At 38.8% G+C, this 17,129-nt stretch overlaps 1 protein-coding gene across 2 annotated transcripts; it reads right to left on the bottom strand.

Moving 5' to 3' along the window:
- Positions 1-1,931: 1,931 nt before the first annotated feature.
- LOC103154060 (clathrin interactor 1-like) lies at positions 1,932-15,418 on the bottom strand. 2 transcript variants are annotated; one of them, XM_007575210.2, is made up of 12 exons: positions 15,215-15,418; positions 10,844-10,948; positions 9,769-9,865; positions 9,510-9,618; positions 9,124-9,288; positions 8,815-9,001; positions 8,040-8,256; positions 7,838-7,928; positions 6,469-6,534; positions 5,741-6,033; positions 4,186-4,378; positions 1,932-4,070 (listed from the first exon to the last, which is right to left on the bottom strand). In XM_007575210.2, exons 1-12 carry the CDS (start codon positions 15,253-15,255, stop codon positions 3,775-3,777), a joined length of 1,860 nt encoding a protein of 619 aa, XP_007575272.1. In that variant the 5' UTR covers positions 15,256-15,418; the 3' UTR covers positions 1,932-3,774. The 2 variants fall into 2 exon arrangements, with proteins under 2 accessions (XP_007575272.1, XP_007575271.1); XM_007575209.2 differs by having other exon boundaries at positions 5,741-6,036; positions 15,215-15,416.
- Positions 15,419-17,129: the final 1,711 nt, after the last annotated feature.

Here is a 17,129-nt window from a genome sequence, read left to right as displayed (position 1 = left end):
ACCCGCTTTCCTTTTAAATGACAGAGGTTTATTTCGGATGATAAGTGGCACTGAGCGGATGTTTGTCGCGACCGCGTCTGCAGTTCTGCAACTTTTCCTATTTGGGTTTCTCTTTATTTTGTCTGCGGAGATTAATTGACCCTTATTCCGTTTTATTTTCAGTCACAAGTGGGGCACATCCGATCATTAGTTTAGATTTTTGTTCATCTACTGTATATACCGTTACACTTCATGTAATGTATCAGAATATTATTAGTGTAGCCCATTTAACGGGCCTCTCCAGAGAGGGAAAACGGGGTCAATTGTTTAATGCAAGCCGTGTTTGTCACACAAGTGTGCTCAAACAAATCTTGACACAATATAAGAAGGGCACAGCGCTGATTGTAAATTGACCCAAAATTAGATCGAGCTATCTGTGTCCTCTGCGTTACACCAGAGAAATCAGGCCGTCCTTCTCGCTACAAGAAACTGGAGTATTTAAACATATTTTTTTTTTAGATTGAAGTTTTAAGTGGAGTTTCTTTTCTAACTGCGTCAATCTTCCACGTGCGGTAATTACACTCAAACCTTTTCCACTTTATGTTATCGTAGATATATTTTTGCAGTTTTATATGTGCTAAAGTAAGGAGAGCATAAACGAGGACTCATGAAAGAAGACTGAGGGACACAGCAGGGAGAAAGTTGTGGAGAAGTTCAAAGGAGCTCCAGGCTATAAAACGATATCTGTTATAAGGGAAACTGCAAAGCTGACAGGATGCGTCAGAGAAGCAGCCGATAGGCTCGTGATTCAAGTGTGAAAATCTGTTGACAGAACAACCAGTAGTCAGCATTCCACAAAGCTGTCCTTCATGGAAGAGTAGCAAGAAAGCAACTGTTAAACATATGGAATTTTAGTTTAACCTGGTCAGGTTAAACTAAAATTCAACTTTTTGTCCCAACATTGTGTGGCACGACACTGACGCTGCGCATCACTCAGAGCTCACCCTCCTCCAAGACGGAACAATGTGTTGGATTTTGCGCTTCTTTTCGGTGGCTAGCTTTAGCAGTATATACAGACAACACTTCTCTCCATTTTCTGCATTCAAACACAAAAGGACACGTTCACAAATACCACTATCTGCTGAGGTTCTAATGGTTTATCTGCAGCTTTAACTACATTGCCTTTACAGTCAATGTGACACTGAGCCAAGGGCTGCTCGGTAAGCTTCGACTTTCGCCATTTTAATTCTGATTTCAAGGATTACAAAAGTACCCAATACATTACATTAAAGTCTTAAATTCATGTATCTGAAGATAAGGTCTTAAAATGCCTTAAATTCAATTCTGAAAGGCAAGTTGGCCTTAAATCACAGAACTACTTAATCTTGTATATATATTTTCTTTTTCTCACTTAAATGTTCTGTCAGGCAAAAGTTTCAGTCACATGCAGACATCTTCATAACGTTCTGTGATTCACAGTTAAGGCCTTCAGTAACTCACTGCTAACATAGTGTTAGCTACCTAGCGCGTCTATCAGGGCTAAGTGAGGACTTATCGCCATTTGGTTGGACAAAGTTTGCACATTTCTATGGATTTTCTTAAAAAGTCTTAAATTTGAGATGGTGAAACTTACACAAACCCTGCATTTTCACACAAAAAAACTTGATTTTACTTTCTCCTCCTTGTATATTAATCTGAGTTTTATACCACACAAGTTCTGCCTGTCCAGCTGTCCCAAATAAAATCCATTGCAAATTTAGGTTACCTGCAATGTAATACGTTTGGCAGTCATTCACAGCAGCCCCCTCCCATCTCTTTATTAGCTCAAACAATAAAGTTTAACTCGCATTAACTAAACTCAATTTAGAAGCCAAATGTGTTGGCTTCACTTTTGCTGCTTGAAGCATTTTTGAATGAGGCTAATGACACAGCACACCAAATAACACACATCATTAACAAATTTAAATCAACTGTTTAATGTTGTCCATAAGGAATCTTGACGTTCAAATCAAATCAGAATGGGAGTAAATGCAAGATCTCATTTTCTCAGAGGGTCTCTTGTACATTTGCATATACTAGTGTTTCAGTAACAATCCCATTTTAAAAAGAGGACCAAAAAAAAATGATTTAAAGTAGAAAACAAAATGCATAAAACAATTTCTGATATACATTAGAAAAAACAGCAAACAGATTTTGGTCATTTTAATGCTTCAGACATCAACGCAAGGCTTCTATGTGTTACTGCGCTCAGCTGCTTGAGCCCTTAAGGAGAGTCAGAAAGCACAGGTTGAATCCTCCTCAGAGGCTACTGCCTTCTTCTGTTGTTGAATTATTTATCTCAGATACAAACAAAAGGAAAGGTCCAGCCTGCGCAGTTCAATTTTGATTATCGCTCATTAGCAAGGGTCTGGAGGCAGCTAATCGGCAGGCACTTGGAATCACTTAGGACCAACCGTGTTCACATGTTAACACAAACTAACAGCAGCTGAATTCGCTTGAAAAGTTCCTCGTCCTCCTTTAACCTGTACCCGACGAGTCGCAAAACACACCAGCTTGCACCGGCGATTGTTGTGACGTTAAAAACTCATCCGAGGCCGTCGCAAGAATGTGCAAGAACAGTGGTGACGAAAGGCACTATATACCACCAAAACAAACGAATGAATGGTCGACGTTTCGCATAGATGCATCTTACAGTCTTAACAGCTTACGTTAACACCTGAGGTGCTGAGAGAATACGTTTGTGTGTTTGGAACTGAAGCTATCACTGGCCTGAATAGTTCGGACACAATTAAAAGAAAAAAAAAAAAGGTGCACGGGACAAAACAGAGTAAAACTATTTTATCTTGTGTGTGTGGCAGAGTCTCATTGTATCTGCTGAGGGGAAGGAGGAAAAAAAAACAGTTGTAATAAAAATCCCATACCCTTCATCACCCTCCCCCCTTACATGAGGCAGTTTTTATTGATTATCTCGCTTGGACGCAAACTGATTATAATATTCTTCATAAGTAAAATATATATAGATATCTTCTAATAAGAAAGGCCACAAATTACACTTTACCAAAAGGAGACGTTCCTTGAATTAACAACTTTTCACTGCAAACAATTAATAATAATTACTCCCCAACTGTAACACTTAAAGCCACATTTGGAGTGTGGACACATATGTACAAAGAGAATGCATTCACATGTGCTTTGCGATAGATCTCGATTCATATCAGATTTGGTCTGTATGATGCAACTCGTCACATTTTCGCTGCCTCTCAGTGAACTTCATAACTTATTGCAAGGGCTCCAGATTTCTATTTACAGGTCATAGGAAGACAGAGACCAAAGAAGAAAAAAAACAAACAAAGAGAAACAAAGAGGTAACTTGACATTCTTTGACATGTTAAGGTGAAAATGGCTGATCATGTTATCCAAATGAATCATTAGATAGTTATTTAACAAATGGAGCTATTAATATACATTTATTTCTGCTACTCTGATTTTGTGTGATTGAGGTTATAAAGCAAATCCCCCTGACATTTTCTCAGTGGCACTGTCGTCTCACTGAATAATAAATCGAACAAGGCACACCATCTTGACGTCTATTGGTTCAATCATCGCACATTCATTTAGATCCACATCACTACAGAATTGTTAAAAAAAAAAGAAAGAAATAGGGAGATGGCAGGGTGTTAATATGATAGTTGACATTTTTTTCAAGTACTCTTTGTTTGGAGCTCATGATGATCCTTCACCCATGGACGGCAAGAGACTGCCTCCATTACCGGTAATCTCCACTCTCTGGTTCCATCACTTTCCGAAGTTGCCAAAGTCAGCAAAGGCGTCGTGTTTGGGCTGTTGGACCATTGCAGGGTGCATTCCCATCCCCATTCCCATTCCGCCAGGCATTCCCATGGTCATACCTCCCTGTGGCATCCCCATGTTCATGCCCATCCCCATCATGCCCTGGTTAGGAACCATCCCCATTCCCATCCCCATCCCCGCTCCAGGCTGCATCATAGCATTAGCAGGAGGTCTGACAGGTGTAGGTCCAAGATTCATACTGGAAAATCCGTGGGTGAGCATGTTGGGAGCCGGCTGATGGCCTGGGAATCCCAAAAGACAGAAGTAAGTACAAGTGCTACATTTTGAGACACTTCTGAACGACATGGAGACTTGAGAAGAGACAAAGTGATTACGCTTGCTGCTGGTTCGGCTCACCTTGCTGGAGGGTGTTGAGGCTGGGCTGGCTGGGCTTGGGAGGCTGCATGCCAGGCCCCAGAAAGTCCAGGCTGATGTTAACCGAGTGATCGGACCAAGTGGAAGGAAGGGACACTTTGGCTCCAGGGCCTTGTGAGGCCATTCCTGGCTGCATGGGCTGTGGCTGCAGAGGACCACCCATGTTGGGGACGGGCTGGTAAAAAGAAACATGTACGCAAGAACACACAAAATGCTGAAACAAGCCAATTCTTGCCTTAACCCACAGTCAGAAGAGTTAAAAGATCCAACACTGAAAAATCTAAGATGGAAATTTGCAGTTTCATACTTTAAAACAGTGTTTCCCAACCCTGGTCCTCAAGGCATACTGCCCTGCATGTTTTAGGTGTTTCCTTGCTTCAGCACAGGTGATTTCAATTAGCAGGTCTTTGCTGAACTGCAATCAACTGAATGAGGTGCATTAAAACAGGGACATTTCTAAAACATGCAGGGCAGTGTGCCTCGAGGACCAGGGTTGGGAAACACTGCTTTAAAAGGTCTAAAACCTTCAGTGTGACCCACTTAACCCCCACGCAATCTGCCCAAACGGGTGGCGTGGGCGTCAGAGCAGCAAAACGGAGTTTTAAGTAGGTCACCCTTTTAACTCAAAAAAATATGGTCGACATGTAAGAGCTGTTGTTAAATTTGTAATGTTTTTCAAACTCCTGTTTCATTCTGATAAGAGATAGCAAGAGAAGTGGGTGGTTAGTTGGAGAAATGAACATCTGGTGATGTTAACGCCCTACCAGCTTGAAGGTCAACACAAGATAATTCTCTAATAATTAGGCTAGCTTAAAGATGCCTTCAGCAAAGAACTATAAATTACAGAATCAATAAGTAAACATCATTAGTGCAGGAATGATTCTGTCTTATCAGTTTCTTTCTTTCAATGGGTTCATTTTCTTTTAAGGTGTTTGCCAATCTTCCATTTCAGAATCAGCACATAACCAACTTGTTCATATTTTACTTGTTCCTTAAGAAGTTGGGGAATGTTATAAAACATAATTCAAAGTATTTCAGAAAACCAGATAATTGCATGTATTTTGAATCATTATAGTAGTCAGTAATGTTCTTTGACTTACGGTAATTTAGCAGGTATGCCAATATTACATATACCACAATGTTACTGTATTTACACAACACATCTACCTTATTGTAATGATTTCTGTTTCTGAAATACTAACAGTTAAATTATCAGCAGGAAAACAGCAATTTGTTGTACAATGTTATGAAAATAAATACTGATATTAGCCATTTAATTATCTGGGCTATCTGCTCAGGTCTGCAGACGGCTGCCTGACAGACATGTCACTAGACGTTTGATGGCTTTCGTTTTACATCAGTGATGGGTGGTGCTTCTTTATTTTCCAACCCGTGGTCGTCTGTTGTTTTCATGACCAGACAAACACAAAAGTTAGATATATTTTTGTAGGCAAGAGAAAAGTAGAGTATCGCCAGTGTGCGGCAAAATCCTGCTCCATTTCATGAGTTTTCCACGTTCGGCTGAGTGCAGGCAAACCTGTGACACTGGCTGCGGCATGATGTTGGTGCTCATTGTCTGTGTGCTGCTCATGCTAAAGTTGAGGCTCTGGGAAGAAGTGAGGGTCTGAGACGGTCCCATCAAGTCAAACAGATCTGCCGAGGCGGGAGCCGGGGCTGCCGCCGCCACCGGGGTCGGTGCTGTAGGGGAAGCTGTTGCCATGGCTCCAAAAAGGTCTCTTCCACTGTTTTCAGGACTCTGAGCAGATGCTGGAATCTGGCCTCCAGGAAAAGCATTCCACTCGCCAAAGTCTCCATTGGGGCTGGAGACTGCTGCTGCAGACACATGAGAAAAACAATACGTTTGATTTTTCCCAACTAGATGATCATTTATTGTTGGAGCTGAACCTGTTTTCACAAGAAGGGGTAAAAGTCAAATTTGAGCCATGTTTTCTCTTTATCCAGAACATTTTCAGTGACCACTGGCGCTACGTTTTAAATTTTCATTAAACTGGCCCAGCTTGTTGTCTTTCATAGAGTTCCTCCCCCCACCTCCACCAACTTCTTCTCCTGTCCCCGTCTCCTTGTCATCCATAACAGGAGTTGATGTGTGTCTGTTCTTATTATGCAGAGCAGGTAGCAGGCTCCATATGGCCAGGGCTGCCTCCCAACATATTCCTGAATATTCTAGCAGCATGGCTGCAACAGGACAGCTTACTCCAAGGATAGAAAAAAAGAAAAAGAAGAAAGAAAACTCTTAAAACATACCAGATCCTGAGACCTGTCCAGTTGAGGCAGCAGGTGAGTTGAAGTCAGCAAATCCACCGAAAAGATCTACGGCGAAAAATAAAAAAATAAAGTTTTAAACAGGTAAATTCCAGGTGTCAATCTTGTTTAGTTAGCATTCCTTCAGTGTTGAGGTGTCAGAAGTGGGTGGGGGGGAGAACAGGTGGAGGAGCCCAAACATCTGTTCAGTGCTCCCAACCTCTTCATTCACCAGGGACTCCTCGAGAAAACATCTGGTGTACTTAGTTCCTATAGATCATCTCCTTCCCCCAAACCTGAAGCCTAGCATCAGCAGCTGGGCGTCATCACTTCCAGCCGGGTCTCCTGTGCTCCTGCAGCTACCGCGAGACGTCTTAATCAGGTTAGTCCAGGACTTACTGGAGGTTACTAGTGGAAATGCAAGCGTGACTGGTTTCTCTGCTTGGAATCCATTCAATTTTCTTTTAACATGGAGAAAGGAGCTCATGAATAACAAAATGTTTCACAAAATAGTTCACCATCACCCGTGACATTCCACAATATGCATGATGTCAGGGTGTCTGCAGGTTTCAACAAATTTAATTAAATTTAAGACTGAAAAAACTATGGATACAAAAGACGATTGGAGGATCCAGCTGTGTTACCATCAAGTATAGCATAGCATAGCATAGCATAGCATAGCATAGCATAGCATAGCATAGCATAGCATAGCATAGCACAGATCCATCCATTTTCTTACATCCTTATCCCACTGATGCTGGTGTCCATCTCCAGCCGTCAGTGGGTGAGAGGCGGGTTACACCCTGGACGGATCTCCAGTCCATCGCAGTCCAGCATAGGAAAAATTGTGAAATTTTTTCTATGCTTTTAAATTTAAATTTCTAGGGTCTGTTTGTGGCTCTTGGCAGCTGCTTTGTGCTTCTCACACTGCATATGAATCTCTACAGCCTTAACCCACACGTTCATTCGCACACAGACATGCACATGTGGGCTAGCAACATGTGCATTTTTAACAAATTCTAAAAAAATTTTAATTTTTGTCGCATCCCGTGTGTTAAGTTTCACTCGGAGTGAGTTGCGATGTGTCCACAACCCACGATAAATGCAAAAAAAGCTAGCTAGCAAGGCCATGTTAGCGGCTGGTTTCTGTTAGCCTCAACTGCCATGAGTCACAGAACGCAATGTAGAAGTTTGCATCTGACTGAAACTTTTGTCTGACAGAAATGTCCCATAAGAAAAAAAAACAACACCACATATGAGAATATTAGATTAATTGCGCTGTCACGACAAAATTTAAGCCATTTTAAGGCCTTGATTTTAGAAGCATGAAGTTGAGGCTTTTTATGGAGGCACCCTGGATGTGGTGTTATACCTGTGGCAGCAGGCTGGCTGGGCGTGGTGTCCACCATCAGGAGATCAGCCAGGCCTGTACTGGCAGGTTGGGGCGCTGCAGCTGGCTGGGTCTGGATGAAAAAAAAAAGTTGCATTTGTAGGATGAAGACGTGACCACAGATCCAAAACAAAAACATTTTTTCAAATAACTAATTTCTTCAGGTCAGCTGTGCAGTTGCTACCTGTTTGGCAGTGGTATCTGGGCTCTGGTCTCCCGTGTAGTGGGCTGCGGCCCCCAGGTCCACTTTTCTGGACGGTACTCCTCTCTTCCGTGTTGCTGTCGTCTCGGTTGCCTGGACGATTTGTACGCTCTTGGTTGTAACAGTCTCCTCTTCGTCTTTAAACTCTCTTTTTGACTGGCCGTTGTACGAAGAACGATCCCGGTCCTCCTCGTTGTCACTGCAGGAAGAGAAAGAAAAAAAAAAGGCTGTTTTATGAACTTGGATAACATTTTGAGCTAGATTAAACTGCAGACAACTGATTAAATTATTGCACACAAACACTGGTATTCTAATTTATTGAAGTGAGAAAGAGATGATGCGTTCTTTAGCATGTCTGGTAACTCCGGTTGATCTGATTTTACTCATGATGTAAATAATTCATGGATAGGGCTTTTCAGATCTCATCCTGTAGTTTCTGTACTGCTGCTCTGAGGTCTTCAGTTTGAAAACAATTTTCTAAAGGGAGACCAATCAAGGAGGCAGGAGATGCTTCAGAGACAAAGTTTGAAGAACATTTCCTTTCTTCCCCTGAAAGTGCATTATCCTCACTTGAGATTCATATACTTCCCTCCATTTTTTATTGATCGAGTTTTGAGCCAACTTCACTTTACATGAAAACAGGAATGTAACCACTGAGCAACAGCGCAGTGGGGTTTTTTTTTCTTATAAGTTCAGGTAGAAATCTCCTTCCTTTTTTTGTTTTCTTTGACAATAATAACTTCAAGCTTTCTTGTACCTGAACCGATCTGGGGAGTCGTCTCTGTCCTTCTTCCTAAACCTGCTTATCGTATCGTCAATGGTGCTGCCGATTTTGTCACTTATCTCCCCCAGCTTTTCACTGAAGGGGAAAGGTCCTTTATTCTTCTCCCAGTCATCGTCCCACTTTGCACGGCTTTCACCACTGGAGTCGTACCTGTCCCCCGCTGATGAGAAAAAAACATTACGGCACGTAAACTAAAAGAATACTTTAATTTTCAGGTATTTATTTTTTTCAAAAATATTTAAAAGAAAAAAAATCATTCAGAAACAGAACGGTGTTACTTACTGTAACCTCGAAATCCCATACTGTCAGAGGAAACGCCGACGTACTTGTCTTTGTTCATTTTTGCCTTTTTCCGTTCTTCCCTCAGTCTGTCGTCGTCCTGAACAAATTCTATGAGCTCCTTCACCTTCTGACGAACATTTACTCCTTGATCCTTCCCATTCTCGTCTAGTAACAGATTGAAGACAAGAAAAAAAGAATTTAAAAAAAAAATCACGAAATTTATTGTTAAACATGTTTTGATACAGGGAGAACAGAATCCAAATAAACTGCTTTAATACATTTCAAACTCCAAAATCCATTTTTCCCATTTGATAAACAACACAAATCAAAACAATAATAACAAAAACAAAGCATGACAAGCGAGAAACAATGAAAGTACACCTTACCCACAAAGTGATAACTTTCCAGTGATCTCAGGTCATACAGATGTTCTCTGGTACTGGTTACAACCCTTTCTGACCCATTCCTGATTAGATGTGCCAACAATAGCAGGGACTATAAAAAAAAAAAAAAAAAGAATTACTGATTAATCAAAATCTCACAAAACCAACCGATTTGTCAAGATAACCCTTTAAATGAAACCAGCACTCAGGAGTCCATCACTAGGTTTGAACCAGAGCTGTGCGTTTGTGTGAGGCTCCAAACCTTATAGACTCTCCTCCAGTTCTTCTTGTTGTCCCTCAACATGCGGCCCCACAGCATGTTCATTACCTCTGGGAACTGCTCATACATGAAGGTGGCTCTGTTTACACAACCACACAAAGGATAAGAGGAAGTCAACAGTCTTTAACTAACAAATGTTTACGTTGAGATGAAAGAAAGTTATTTCAGGTAATGCAAATCTATTTGCATTTGTGCTGAATAAAAGGAAATACAAAGACATATCGCTTTGAGTTGGGCTTCGACGAACTGAATGTTTGCTTTCTGGTCCTATTCTTACCAAATTTAAACTATAAATTAGCATTAGCGCTAAATGTAATGTACTGCAAAACGTTCTGATTTTGTCTACCTGGAACATTAGCAAGTCAAAGAGAGTAATATTAGTTTTTCTGTGTTGCAAAATCCTCTCTCAAAACAATTAAAAAGCACAACTGCACAAATCTAAATTTCCAGACAATATTAATAAACAATTCAGTCAACTTTTACCCGAAGTAAACAAATCACATTAAATCGATGCAGAATTGTTTAGTTTCCAAGTGAATCGACTACTTTATAATTGTGGGATTTATGTTTCCCAGTTATCAAGATTAATATATTTTTGTCATTAAAAAAATAACAAAAACAGGAAATGCATTTCTCAATTTGGTCAAGAAAAAACTGAATACAATATATTCTTTTCAAATCTGTCTGTTTGTCCAGATGACCCAACAAGGGAGAGTGAGTTATTAAATTGATGTTATGTAGTAACTGTACTAAAAGATCAACTGCATCCATTCACAGGAAACGATGAATTATTCTCAGCTTCATTTACAACATGCATGCTGCACAGAGAGAGCAAATCGTTCGTGAACACAATTCCAGGGTAATTTCATAAACAACCAAACCAGTGCTGGTTCTTCCTGGGAAAAATATGCAATGCTGGAGACAAAGAGTTTAGTGAGAAGGACCACAAATTTAATGAGGGTACACTCAAAACAAAAGCATTAAGAAAAGGAAACAATAAGTCTCTTTAAGAGGCCCCTAAGGGTGCAGAGATCATGACGTCTTCTGCTTTTCTTACCTTGAAATTTCAGTCATTAGCTGCCCTGATGGTCCCCAGGGATCGTCATTGGTAGCTTCTCTGACTTTAGACTCCACCTCTGAGTAGTTCATCACCACATTGGTTCTATATATATTCAATCAATTAAACAACAAAGAAAAAAAAAAAAACATGACTCTTGGTGTCTTATCTTAGAATATGGCCACAGCTGAAACCACAACACAGACAATAAAAGACAAAAGGTCTTTCAGTGATGGCCACACCCACACTTTGGTCCCTAAAACAAAAACCGCCACGAGGAAATCAGAAATGAGGGGGAAGACGAGCTAATGGAAACTCAAACTCAACGTACTATAGAAAGTAAACAGAACATGTTAATGAGTAAAACATGGCTGGACTGACTCAGGATAAGCTCTATTCTAAAACCCAATAAGTACCTGTGGAAAGAACAAGTGCAAAGAGAAAACATAAAGACTACAGCTATTTTTGCAGTGCAGCAAAACAAAAACGATAGAAGTGCTTCAATTTTATATGGGATTATAGCAAAAACAATTGTCTTTCAATGAAATGTGTACTAAACAAGTCGAACATATGAAGATCATTTCTGAAGCTGCAAAACATGGAGAAAGCAAACATTCACAAAGCATGCAGGAACGTCAAACAAAATGCCTTTCTGGGACAGATTGCTTTAAAAGCCTGAAACATCTGGGCATAGATATGGTGCATTAACACCTGATAAACTCAATATAGGACAGCACCTGGCAAAAAGACTTCGTAGATTTTTTTTTTACAAAAAAATAAATAAATAAAAACAAGCATGTCATCTTAATTTGAGCATCGTTTGCAACACATGGAGCTCTATATTCACTTCCAGAGCACTGCTGTCTGTACGCCACAAACTATCATTTATTATAATAATAATAATAAAAAGATCTCCAATAACAAGGCCATCATTACAGGTACGGCCAACAAACAATCTGAATCTTGTGGCGCATCAAGAAGCTCTAAACACACTTTGTCTAGAATTCACAGAGCTTTATGCTGCATGGCTTTAAATTTAGACTTTGTTAGGATCACGTCAATTTTATTCAGTAAACTATTTTACAACCATGCTAGTTTGGGCAAAGTAATTAAAGTCAGTCTTAAAGTCAACATTTACTTAACATTTAATGTTAAGTAAATGTTGACATGTCTTACAATTTAGTGACCAAACTTTAATTCAGAAAAGTTTCCAGACAAGCTGTAACCTTCCTAATCACCTCAAAGGAGCACAGAGAAATAAAGCATCTATTGCTGCACACTGACAGTCACTACATTTTCTTAAATAAAAATAAAAGAAGTGGCTGTCGTCAAAGTCTGATAACTAGGGTGTGGAAACGTAAAGATCGGCAATTACGCTTACTGACATCAGGCTCTGTTAAAACCACAGCTGGTACACAAGAGGCCGACTGCAACACTTGAACTGAGAAGAACCACCAAACCAGCTTTTTATATATAAAAAAGAACAACACATATACGCAATAAGAAACAGGTAATGTTAAAACTGCAACATATTTTTCTACCATCAGCAAAAGATCTGTGGGTTAGATTATGTTCCACATACAATAACATGGTGACGCCGCTGCATTACTGTCCAAGTTACAACCTGCATACAGCTTGAATAACTCAGAAAAATGAAAATATACAAATTTTGGTTCCTGGCTGAAATTGACAGACACACAACAAGAGTATGATGCAACATTTTTCTGTCTTCGCTGAGGTGGCTGCTCTCCTTGCTATCTGTGAGATCAAACATAAGTTCTGATGCTTCCAGGGTGACACATCAGAACGCAGATTTCCGCTGCCGCAGCGCAGAGCAAAACGCCTTCCTGGCTGTTGGCAGAGGACTTGAGTGAGTTTTTAATCTGTCAACAAAAAACAAGGTGCTGCCTGGGTTTACGTAAATGACTCAAGCTTGGTGACATGACTTTAATCGTTTTGTTAAACGAGAGAAAAGTCAGCATGAAGGAAACTACCTTAGTCGGTTTCAATGCCCCCGTTTCTCTTCCCCTGACATCTACTAACAAACAAGATGTTTTACACGAGGTCACACTCCAGGAAGGCGAGTGCATCCACGAGAATAAAAGTCTTCAGTAGACTCAATAGCATTCTATTGTCTGGGTTTGCAAAATTAAACCTTTGAAGGGAGGAAATGTTGTGCAATACCCTAATACAGCTCAGAGCACAGGACAGCACACCACGCTTTGTTCAGCCAGCAGCTCTAAACAAATTACGGCGCAAAGCAGAATGAGATGTTGCCCAACTTTAGTGCTGACAGGCGGAACAGTAAAAGAACCAAATTGCTGGCCTTTCATGGCACTTCTATTAACTCATGAAAAAAATCAATGTTTTCTAAATGCATTTAACTACTGTTAGCCCAGGTGACTTAGCAAGTACTAGATTAATTATGTTGTAAACCGAACTAAAAACATTTGACTCAAAAGAAATTTCTGTTCTTAAGAAATCAACTGGGTGTCCACTAATGAGCTGCAAACACAGCAAGGTCATGAATTGTAAACGCTCTGGCATGAATCAAATATTCCAAAACAAAATTCGGAGACGTTTTTAAAGGCGAACGAGTGTTAAAAGAAGATGCTTTAATTATATATGTTAGGACTGGTCTGCAGCAGTCATTTTTTGGTTCAGTGCCTTGATCAGTCATGATGCAACCTTTGCATATCTGTGGTAATAAAGTAAACATATTAGGAAAAATCTTTCATTAGCCTTTGTTTTCTGACAGAGGGGAAAAAATTATTTTCAGCCTGAAAACAAAAGTTGCTCATTTACTTATGACTGGTAGATTTGTATGACTTACATTAGCTCATGTTTTCAATCATGAATAAAACCCCTTCAAAAGAAATATAACACAAGTCACCTGATTTCCTTGTGTAAGCAGATGCAATTCTAGCAACAAGATCCACTGCACAACTAAATTTGGAGGTAATTTAAAGTTTAATATAAGAATTTCATTTCAGAGATTCATCACAAATGCTTACTTTAAAAAAATGAAAGAAAATTGTTTTTGGGGGAAACTGAGGAACAATAAAATACAAGACCAGCTGTTCTCCATAGATGTTTTAGGCCATTAAACTTTATATTCTGCAGTAACAAATGTGACTTTCTGGCTGAATGAAACTTACACAAGCCACTTTATTTTAGATGCAAAACCAGAGACAAATAGGACATTCTTGAAATGTCCCTTATATCATGGCAACATCTAAGTAAAATTAGGAAAATAAGCTAATTGTTGTTATTGCTGGTTACATATTTTAATATAAACTTAGGAGCCTAAATTACAGAGGAATTGTTTTTACAATGAACCATCCAGCGTCACCACATGTTTGTTCAGGATTAGGAATAATTGCAAGGTAAGTGACTCAATACAAATATCTAAACTATAAATTAGGATTAGGCTATAAACTAAACTATCATGCATCGTACAAACAGGACTGAATTTGAATTTATGGAACTTAATTTAAGTCTTTTTCCTTTTACATGATTGGACTGATTTGATTGTATAGCTCTGTACATAAATTGGGTCAAAGTATCTTCAGATGAAATTTGTTGTGACTTTACACTACATAAAAACCTGAATTGAACTGGTTTTAAACCTTAATACGTGACCACCGTAATAACAAAAAAAAAAATCGTGAAAAAAAGTAATCACACAATATAGGTAACAAAATATGCACACTACTCGATCAATAATCCGTTTAAATACAGTTTGGGCAATAGGGAACTTTGAATTGTTTATGGCTTTGGCCGATTCAACTCCCTGAACAGGCGTCAACAAGCGAGTTGGTTGTGTAATGATTCAATGATAAACCATTATAATTCACAGTCTAGCTACAGTAGCGATGAGAAAACTCGGCTACAAATACGATAAACCACAAAGTGACAAAAAATAAAGCCATTTAAATACATTTCAAACCAAGGGAAACTAAAAAGCAGCAGATAGGACATGGGTTGAGCCTTTAAAAGTCCTTATTGAATTGAATGCCGAAGTGCTGTCAAACTAGCTTAGCTGGCTAACCCAGTGAGCTACATAATTAGCTTGTTAGCTACGCAAGTTAGCTTGCACTTTCGAAGAAAGCACGAGAACGACCCAAATAACTCGTAGCTCAATACTACAGTCGCCACTAGAAGCAAACAAAGAGCTCAACAAAAATGTCAAATAACCATATTGACACCAACAGTAGTCGTAAAAGTCACTTAAATCGGTAGTAGCGTTCAGGCTAGCTAACTTGTTAGAGTGACGTGACGTCAAAGTTTTGGGTACGTGTCTCTTTCAAACAGGTAGACTTCAGGCACAAATTACACCAAATAAACTCAAAACAATCAATATATACTCACGCTTTGTCAACCAGTTCCCGCACTTTCCACATGTTCAGCATCTTGACTATGTGAAAAGGGGCTTAATGCCTCGGTAAAAACCCTTCACACCGGACGAGCACCGAAACCAAACCTTGAACTCTGAAAAGTAAACTATTCCTCACCTCCTCTATCTAGACAGGAGGCGCAAATGCGCCAGGCAAACAGGAAAGGTTACTGTGAGAAATGAAATGCCCTTGTAACGTCATCGAAACTGTCCAGAGCAGCATTGGAGTTGTAGTTTATAATGGGCGACAAACAATAACTTAAATAGATAACATTTAAGCGACTAAAGCTGCCAATTTCCTAAAGTTTTACCAGGCAGAACGTCCTGACACAAAAGGTTCACGTTGGGAGGGGACAAGAGAAAAGAGTAGGCAGAGCAAATACCTGTAAACTTATTACAGTACTAAATTTATGAGTACATATATAACGTGATTTTCTTTCGGGTGATAGTTTGTATCCAAGTCTCGACTTTGTCTGAGCTGTTGTACTTTTAATGTAGAAGTTTGATAAATTTCAGTGTGTCTGTTGTTTCTTGGCATTATAAATGTTAAAACTGCAACTTAGCTGTTTTCAAACATTTTACAACCACAAACTTCAGCTTCAATGTGCTTATTGACCTAAATTTCTTAGTGCACAAACTGTGTTGCATACAAAGTAAAGTACCTCCTTTTTATTTTGATTTTCTCTTTGTTACCTTCTTATGTTTTTTTTTCTTTTTTACTTTTTTATGTTCTTAATTCTGTGGTGCATGGTGGTTCCAGGGGAACCCCATTAATTTTGCCGTGCCTCACAATAGAAAAACTATAAAGTATTATATTTTATCTATGCTAATGGAAAACTTCGTTTTCAGCCTTTTATTTTATTTATTCATTCACTTATTTATTTTTTAAAAAAAGGATTATATAAATTTGTATTCAGCCCTCATCTTTACTCTGATACAACTAAAAGTATTGAATGCAACAGATTGCTTTCAGAACCCAATAGATAAGCAGTGCTTTATGTTGGAATGGTCTGGTCTAGTCAAAGTCCAGATTCCAGTTTACAATCTTTAACAAAGCATGAAATTTGATAACCAGAGACCTCAAAAACACACAGAAAAGGAATCCAGAGAAACATAATTGGAAAAAATGTACATAAGCTGTTGAGTAAAAGAGAATTAATTTATTTTTAATTGCTTTAAATATGAATTTGAATGATTGAACTTAAATATGCAAAACAACTTAATAATTATGTTAAATGTAAAATATTGGGTTGATTTTTTTGTGAAGTAGTTACATTATGATACTTGAAAACTGTTTTAAAAAAAACTGATACCAGAACAAGAAACTTTTTTTATTTTAGTTTATTGTTTTTATTTTTATAGTCCATCTAGATCTGTTGCCATAAGCAACAACTCAATTAATTGGATAATGAAATAAAAGGAGCTCAATAATTTCCATTTGCACGATTTATTGTTTTTCTCTTTTCTTTCACTTTCTACCAAAAACTGGAGCCCAAATGTTTTCATTCTGGTGCATCGGTCTCAACTATCCCTTCTTTTGAAGGACAATTTTGTTTACAGAGACTTTATAATTCATTTTGTTCGTTGTTTCTTTTTTTTTTCTTTTTTTGGATATTTAAAATGTCTTCCAGTTCCAGAGTTAAATGGCCATTAGAATTTAAACATTATTGATCTCTGAGAATGTGCTGTTGCATTATTATACCATTACCGTTATACTACTTAACAGTTATCTCAAAACAGCAATATAATAATTTGTCAGAATTAAATCACATCATTTGAATGTTTGCAAAGTGAAAATAGTTTTGTTTTACCAGGATGTTAAAATGGTTCATGTATTCACTAACATATGTTTATTCCTAAAATGGTGAGCATGCCCACCTGTCCTTGTAA

This window comes from Poecilia formosa, unplaced genomic scaffold, assembly GCF_000485575.1.
Source record: "Poecilia formosa unplaced genomic scaffold, Poecilia_formosa-5.1.2 Scaffold372, whole genome shotgun sequence".
Classification (NCBI taxonomy): domain Eukaryota; kingdom Metazoa; phylum Chordata; class Actinopteri; order Cyprinodontiformes; family Poeciliidae; genus Poecilia; species Poecilia formosa.
The sequence above is the reverse complement of the archived record's forward strand: the minus strand, read 5'-3'. Positions and strand labels throughout refer to the sequence as shown.